General features: G+C 51.7%; 1 protein-coding gene across 1 annotated transcript in view; it reads right to left on the minus strand.

Moving 5' to 3' along the window:
* Positions 1 to 31: 31 nt before the first annotated feature.
* The window catches only part of SMYD4 (SET and MYND domain containing 4), a 24,979-nt gene continuing 16,296 nt past the window's right edge, over positions 32 to 8,714 (minus strand). The window contains exons 9-10 of the mRNA XM_015421848.1: positions 7,556 to 7,679; positions 32 to 423 (exon numbers count right to left, since the gene is read on the minus strand). Of these exons, the coding sequence (XP_015277334.1) occupies positions 258 to 423; positions 7,556 to 7,679 (290 nt within the window). The 3' untranslated portion in view covers positions 32 to 257. The remainder of the gene's footprint in view (positions 424 to 7,555; positions 7,680 to 8,714) is intronic.

Consider the following 8,714-nt stretch of genomic DNA (forward strand, 5'->3'; position numbering starts at 1 on the left):
CGGTTGTCATCCCCCACATAGCTGATGGCTGCAGTCTTCATTGTTCTTGGGGAAACTTTGAAGTTTCTGAGAACAAGCAAAGGGGTGGTGATGTTTAGCCATGCAGGCAACATCGCAATGACTGACTGATGCCTCTTTCGGATGTGATCCATCTGCAACAGCCTATCTGCCCCCAAAAAGGACAGGGGGTGGTGGTGGTGTCCCGCTTCTGCTCCATTCCCTGAGCTGAGCCCTTACCACATGGTGTGTGGGTTTCCCTATGATGGCCATGACCTTCCAGATGCAACAGAGGCACCCAGCGATTCTCGGAGGCAGGCTTTCATCTCTTGCAGCTCTTGGACCTGGGAGCTCCGAGGACCCAGATGCACAGACAAGATCCTTTCGGCCTTCTGAATAGCGTTGAGGGCTTCTGGCACGGCACACCTAGTCAGAAAAAGAGGTAGCGTTGAGATCTCCAGGGGACAGAGGGGGAAACCCTTCCCTCCCATGGGACCCCAAAAAGGGCTTTGAACACCCTTTTTGCTGGGGGGGGAAGCAATATGTGGTATTTCAAAAGGAGCCCAAGAAGCCTGCTTTCGGGGTGGAGAGGGAACGTCTGAACCACAGGACCGCTTGTGCCTTTTTTGGCCTGACACTGGCAGCTGCTTTTGCCAGAGCATCCTTGGGAGGAGTTCAAGGCCTCGCGCCTCTGTGCGTAGTGCATGGATCACACCAGAGCGACAAAGACTTGGACACATGACGCTGCCTTCTGCTGAATCAGACCCTTGGTCCATCAAGGTCAGTATCGCCTACTCAGACTGATAATGGGTCTCTAGCAATGCTCCCTCTAAGCTGTGGAGTCTTGTGAGCAAAAATTCTGCTTTGTGAGCTACTGGCATGAAAGCTGTGAGCGAGCGATTTGGCTGCTGCGTAAATTAGTTTGCTCTGGAGCCCTCCTTCCTGAGCTGAGACAGAAATGTGTGAGCCAGAGGCTAAAAAATGGCAAGGTAGCTGTCAGCAAGCTGCCATTCTGTTTTCTGTGACCTCTGTGTACATATTCTTTCCCTGTTGCACCCGGCTTGGTTCCTATCATCCTACTCCTGCGTTGGAATGCAAAAGATAACTGCTGGAGGTTGTGTGGGGGAGAAGATGCTGTAATGCTTGGCTATTGCTTTTCCCATGACTGCTGCACCTGTGTTATGTCTAATATCCTGCCTGGTTCCCATGGACTGGGCGCGCAACCGTTTCCTTAGCCCGCCAGCGGGAAAGTTATTCATTGGACCTGTATCTTTTTGAAGTTCCTTTATTATGCTTGATCTAACTGTGTATCCCCAGTTCTAACAAAGAACGTGTTTGAGTATGTCTTCAACGCTTTGAAATAAATTTTGCTTTTCTTTAAAACGTGGATTTATTCTCGATGCTTGGGGATCCAACATATTGTTAGAACTCTCTTTTTCCTATCGTTCCGAATCTGGCGAGATCATGAGCGGAATTGAGGGAAACCTACCTACCACGGAGGGGGACTCTGGATCGGTCCCACAAACCTCCGCGTCTTTGGTGTTCACGACTGCAGCCTCGTTGGAGGGTGCCGTGGGGGGAGCGATTCCCCGCCTGCCTGCACATCTGTCTTGGCCGCCTCCGACCCCTTCGCAATGGGGTCCGCGGAAGACTCACCAGCAGGATGATTGGACTATGTACAACACCCAGGGCACCCGTGAGGTGTACTCCCGTCGGGGGAGCGGATTACGTGAGAGTCTATTTGACAAGGGATTGTTCCCGGAGCCGGGGGCTACCTCGGAGAAGGGGAGCCCCGAGCGGGACCTCGAGGAGTGGATGTTCGAGCCGTCGGGACCGCGGGGCCACGCAGGAGATGAGGAGGGCACCGGAGTCTTCCCAACGGAAGAGGACTATGACCCACCCCCGGACTACCGCCCTCGGGACCCCATCCCGGAAGAAACCACCGGGGAACGACTAGCAGAACTGGAAGACTCGGTGAGAGACTTGTTGCGGGCATTCCAGGATGTGATGGAAGGTCTGCCGGGAATGATGGACGTTCGAATGGCTAATTTCCTTGACGCACACGCCGCGCAGCAACAAGTTGCTCCTGCACCGGGACTTCCCGCGCCGCCGATGCCTGCTCAACCGCTGACGGGACCACCGCTGCAAGCACCGGGAGTTCCAGCGCAGCAGGTCCCTGTACAGCCGCCAGTGAGACCGCCTCTGCAAGTGCCTGTGCAACCGCCGATGCCGGGGGGTCCGCCGGTGCCGGGTCTGCCGCCACCACTGAGGCCAATGCCAGCGGGGCCACCGGTTGTGCCGGGTTTCCCTCCCAGGGGAGTTCCGGCTCAGCTGGGCCCGTTGGTAAGGCCTCCACGGCCCAGACCCAAGGATCTACTGGAGGCTACCTTCGACGGCAACCCAGATGAACTCGCTTTCTTCACGGTGAGGGTGCATAAATTCGTAGAAGAAAGTCGACACCTGTTCCGAAATGAAGCTGGTCTTATTGATGTCATCTCGGCAAGACTGAAAGGAGACGCCGCCACATGGTATGTTGGACTGCACAATGACCGCGGTCCGGAACTTTTGAATTTGCGAGCATTCATGTGGGCGCTGCGGGCGAGATTTGAAGATGTCAACGCGAGTCAAAGGGCTAAAGCGTTTCTCCGCACCTATCGCCAGAACAAGAAGTCGGTTCGCGAGTACACTCTGGAATTCCACAAGCAAGCCGCAAAGCTCCGAGACTACCCTGACCATATATTAGCTGAGATGTATCGCTTGGGTCTCAACGCAGATATCCGAGAAACGGTTCTGAAAACTGTCAACCCTGTCTCCCTAATGGCCTGGACCCAGGAAGCTGAAAATGCGGAAGACCGGCTCACCACCATCAAACTCGACCTGGCTGCTACGACCAACAGACCCGCCGCTGCCGGTGCCTCCAAACCCAAGCCTCAACGCCTGTCGGAATCAGCACGAGAACTACGTATGAAGATGGGGCTCTGTCTCAAGTGCGGGGAGAAGGGGCACTTCGCTGTGGATTGTGGCAGCCGTAAAGTACAGCCGCCTACTCCAAGCCCGAAGACACCGCTGACGGGGAAGAAGGGAATGGCTAAACCGCGTTTCTCCAAAGCTTTGCAGGCGGCCCAAGGCTCGGAGGGGAACGATCCGTCTGCTGCCGAGTCAGAAGAAGAGGTGGTGCCTGAAACGGCGGAAAACGACAACGGCCTGTTGTGAGAGGCGCAAAACGACAAGGCCATTCTAATGCTGCGCCCAAGGTGGTGAGAGAAACCCCTTCCCTATTTTTCGTGACTGTCTCATTAATGAATCCGCTCCTGGGAACCCACGTTAGGGTGAGAGCGTTGATTGATTCTGGGTGTGGGAGGGATCTCATCAGCCCTAGAGTGTTGTTGGCACTGGAAGCGGGGATAGCCCCCTTGAAGTCTCCCATCATTTTTACCCAGATGGATGGGGCACCCATGGAACCTTGTACGCACGAGACTATGGCTTTGCGGCTGGGGGCGGGCGATCATTGGGAATCCAGATCCTTCATTGTCACCCCTAAATCGCAATTCGACTTAGTTCTGGGGAGTCCCTGGTTGTTTACCCATGACCCTTACATCTTGTGGGAAGAAGGGGTTGTCAAGTTTGTGTCGGCTAAGTGTGTAAATCACTGCTGGGTGGACTCGTGGGGGGACCAGCCGACCGCGCAGTTCCCCTGCGGCACTTTGCAACCGGAAGAGTTAGCTTCTTTGCCTCGAGAGTATAGAGACTTGGCGAAAGTGTTTGGCGAAGAGGAAGCTAACGAATTGCCCCCCCATCGCTCGACTGACTGTGCTATTGAACTTTTGCCTGACTGTAAATTGCCCAAAGGTAAAATTTATGCGATGGGGCCGGCTGAGAAAGTTGAACTGCGGAACTTTATTGATAAAAACCTAGCCCGAGGTTTCATTCGCCCGGCTTCCTCCCCTTTCGCCGCGCCTGTACTTTTCCGAAAGAAGAAAGACGGGGGGCTCAGATTGTGCACTGATTATAGGGGTCTGAATGCTGTTTCTTTATCCAATGCTTACCCCCTCCCGCTAATCAAGGACTTGGTAGCTGAGGCCACCAAGGGCAAAATCTTCTCGAAACTTGACCTCCGGGATGCATATTTCCGTGTGCGCATCCGGGAGGGGGATGAAAGCAAGACTGCATTTAATACCCCTTTGGGGCAGTTTGAGTACCTCGTTATGCCCTTCGGCCTTCAAGGGGCTCCGGGGGTCTTCATGAACCTTATCAATGAGGTCCTACATGAGTTTCTATTCAAGGGAGTGGTCCTTTACCTTGATGATGTGTTGCTGTACTCTCAGGACCTCCCGTCGCATATTAAATTGGTGCGCAAGGTCCTTAAACGACTTTATGAACACCACTTGTTTGCAAAGCTGTCAAAATGTGAATTCCACAAGACATGCATTGACTTTTTGGGCTATCGCATCTCTGGGGGGACGGTTGAAATGGACCCTGCTAAAATTCAAGCTGTACTTGACTGGGAGCCCCCCAGGACCCGCAAACAATTGCAAATGTTCCTCGGATTTGCCAATTTTTACAGAAATTTCATCCAGAATTTCGCTCAAATTGCCCTTCCCCTGACTGATTTGCTCAAAACCAAGGGAAAGGGGTTTGATGCTACGAAACCAGGCGCCCCGCTTAAATGGTCCCCTGCTTGCGCAGAGGCTTTTGAGAAACTTAAACTGATGTTCACCTCTGAGCCAGTGCTGGCGCGCCCTGATGAAACTAAGAAATTCATTGTCCAAACTGATGCCTCGGATGTGGCAATGGGGGCCGCGATTTTGCAGGAGGGGGAGGATGGTCGTTTACATCCCCTCGCATTTGTGTCTAAAAAGTTTTCTGACGCTGAACGAAACTGGGGGATTTGGGAAAAGGAGGCGTCAGCAATCCGGCTGGCTCTCTCCACGTGGAGGCAGTGGTTGGAGGGGGCGCAACTGCCATTTGAAGTCTGGACTGACCATAAGAATTTGGAGATGCTGAAATCCCCCCGTTCTCTCAACGCTAAGCAACTTCGTTGGGCGGACTTCTTTGCTAAGTTTCGATTCACTCTTCGTCATTTCCCTGGGGCGGCGAATTCCCTGGCTGACGCGCTTTCACGCCTCCCACAACATGACAGTCAGCGTGAGATCATCATGGACTCTGTCTTTTCCCCCTCCCATCTGGGGGGGGCCGTGGTCACCAGGGCGCAAGCGCGGGCAATTCCACACTCTGATGAGACTACGCCTTCCCTTTTCCCTGTGGGGGGGGGGGCCTGGGTCCAAAAATATCTGTCTGCTTTGACTGTTGAGGATGATGCCTCCCTGACAACGTTGCCTGATTGTGTCCGTAGCCCTGATGGTCTGATTTATTCTGGAGACAAACTGTATGTGCCTATTTCAATGAGGAGGGAGGTGATGGAGTCTGCTCATGGTTCGAAACTGGCAGGGCATTGGAGTTTTGTTAAATCTCTACAACTCATCCGCAGACAGTTCTGGTGGCCACATATGCGCAAAGACCTCTTGATGTTTGTTCGGTCCTGCCAAACATGTGCCTTGACTAAACCCAGATTGGGCAAGCCTCCTGGTCTTCTACAGCCACTCCCTACTCCATCGAGACCATGGGAAGTGGTATCCATGGATTTTATTACTGACCTCCCTGCGAGCAAAGGGAACACTATCATTTGGGTGGTTGTTGATTTGTTTTCTAAACAAGCTCATTTTGTACCTTTTCCTTCCTTGCCTACAGCTCAAAGGTTGGCGAAATCGTTTATGTCTCACGTGGTGAAAATTCATCAATTACCTACTAAGTTAATTTCTGACAGGGGGACCCAATTTGTTTCTAAATTTTGGAGGGAACTTCTTTCCATTTTAGGGGTGGAACAAGGACTCAGCAGCGCGTATCATCCCGAGACTGACGGACAGACGGAACGAGTTAATCAGACCCTGGAACAATATTTGCGTTGTTTTACTAATTATCAACAGAATGATTGGTGTGACTTATTGCCTCTTGCTGAATATTGTTATAATAATACTGTCCATAGCTCCACAGGCATGTCTCCGTATAAAGCTGTCTCTGGTTACGACAGCCCCCCCCTCCCTTTCTTGGAGGGGATGGGCCAACGTCCTGTGGGGGATGCTGATACCTGGTGTATGTCCTTGCAAAAAGCATGGCCTCTGTTATGCCAAACACTTGACGCAGCCAAGGCTGCTTACAAGACCCAGGCAGACAAGGGTAGGGTGGTGGGGTTTGATCTGAAACCTGGGGATCTTGTGTATGTCTCAACCAAGAACATTAAGATGCTGCGGCCTAGCAGGAAATTGGGATGGAAGTTCATAGGCCCTTTCAAAGTGCGCAAAGTCATAAATGATGTGGCAGTTGATGTTGTTTTGCCTAAGAATTTACGTGCCTTGCATTCTGTATTTCACATGAGCCTGTTAAAGAAGGATCCTGGCCCGTCTCCATGGAGACCTGTAACTACTCCTCCTCCACCTGTCATTTTGGAAGGGGATGAACATTTTGAGATCGCTGATATCCTGGATTGTAAAGTGAAACGTGGTAAACTCTGGTACCTTATCGAATGGGTTGATTTCGGTCCCCAGCACCGCGAATGGGTGGAAGAAGGGGATATTCGGGCCCCTTACCTGATCCGTAGTTTCCACAGAAGGTTCCCGGACAAACCGGGAGGTCTCCCGCCCAGCCCGGGAGATCTCCCGCCCGGCCCGGGAGGTGTGTTGTAAGTGTATTTTAAGGGAGGCAGTATGTCAGCAAGCTGCCATTCTGTTTTCTGTGACCTCTGTGTACATATTCTTTCCCTGTTGCACCCGGCTTGGTTCCTATCATCCTACTCCTGCGTTGGAATGCAAAAGATAACTGCTGGAGGTTGTGTGGGGGAGAAGATGCTGTAATGCTTGGCTATTGCTTTTCCCATGACTGCTGCACCTGTGTTATGTCTAATATCCTGCCTGGTTCCCATGGACTGGGCGCGCAACCGTTTCCTTAGCCCGCCAGCGGGAAAGTTATTCATTGGACCTGTATCTTTTTGAAGTTCCTTTATTATGCTTGATCTAACTGTGTATCCCCAGTTCTAACAAAGAACGTGTTTGAGTATGTCTTCAACGCTTTGAAATAAATTTTGCTTTTCTTTAAAACGTGGATTTATTCTCGATGCTTGGGGATCCAACAGTAGCTCACACTAACTCAGCTTAGAGGGAACACTGGTCTCTAGGCTCTAAGGCAGAGGTCTTTCACATCACCTATAACTTTATCCTTTTAATGAGATACCAGGGAATGGACCAGGTAGAGGTTATCCCACTAAGACGTGGCCCTTCCCTAAAACTATCACTCCTGTGTACTCAAGACTGACAGCGACTCTCCAGGGTCTCAGGCTGAGGTCTTCCACACCACCTACCACCTGATCCTTTTAACTGGAGATGCTGGGGATTGGACCTGGAACCTTCTGCAGGCAAAGCAGAGGCACTTCCGCTGAGCCAGGCCTCCTCTACATGATGTACTGTGATGCGTGTGTGTGTGTGTGTGTGTGTGGGTGGGTGCTTACCCGTTAAAGAGCACTTGTGCCAACTTGAAGAGCTCCTGACCCACTTCAATGCTGGAGGGCCCGTAATGGGCTTCTACAGCCTGAATGCTGCTACGCAGATGCCCTGCTGCCTCCTGCCACTTCCCTGGCAAAGAGAAATAAATGACTGGTCATGGTGCCGAGGGGTATACTAAAAGGGGGGGGGGGATGAAGAGGATATTGTTTTTAAAACCAAAATGAAGACAGAAAACCACTTACATCAAATGAGTAACAACCAGGCAAACGTGGAGTTTCAATTGTGAAATGTTAAGCGCGGAGCATATATTTAAGCAAACAAAGCTATTCTAGGTTTACGGATTCATGGATGGGGCTTGACCTGGTGATTGGCTAATCAGGGTTGTGGACAATGACTTAGCGATGCCAACTCTGTGAGGCATCAGTGAAGGCCACAAAATCCTTGCTGGAGATCGGCAGGAGAGAGACAACAAACAGCCATCATCATCATCAAGTGCCTTCAAGTCACAACCGATGCTCCCTCTAAGCTGTGGAGTCTTGTGAGCAAAAATTCTACTTTGTGAGCCACTACTGGCATTGAAGTTGTGAGCGAGTGATTTGGCTGCCGCATAAAATGGTTTGCTCTGGAGCCATCCTTTCTGAGCTAAGACAAAAATGTGTGAGCTGGAGGCTAAATAACTGTGAGCTAGCTCACACTAACTCAGCTTAAAGGGAACACTGGTCACAACTGACTTATGGCGACCCGTCTTGGGGTTTTCAAGGCAAGAGATGAGCAGAGGCGGTTTATCTTTGCCTGCCTCTGCTTAGCAACTCTGGTCTCTCTTGGTGGTCCTTGGTAATAACTGTGGCCAACCCTGCTTAGCTTTCAGGCTCTGGCTAGTCTGGGCTAGTCAGTCTGCTGGCATAATAAAGGCTCTGTGTCAATGTTGTGACGCAGCTGCAGATGCAGCTGCAGAGTTCAGGCCACCCCATCTTAGAACGCAGATCATAGCGCTGGAAGAAGAAGAAGAGGAGGAGGGGGAGGAGGAGGAGGAGATTGGATTTATACCCTGCCCTTCACTACCCAAAGGTGTCTCAGAGAGGCTTACAAACTCCTTTCCCTTCCCCTCCCCACAACAGACACCCTGTGAGATAGGTGGGGCTGAGAGAGCTCTTGACAGAAACC

Source organism: Gekko japonicus, unplaced genomic scaffold (genome assembly GCF_001447785.1).
Source record: "Gekko japonicus isolate JY-2015 unplaced genomic scaffold, Gekko_japonicus_V1.1 scaffold21, whole genome shotgun sequence".
Lineage (NCBI taxonomy): Eukaryota > Metazoa > Chordata > Lepidosauria > Squamata > Gekkonidae > Gekko > Gekko japonicus.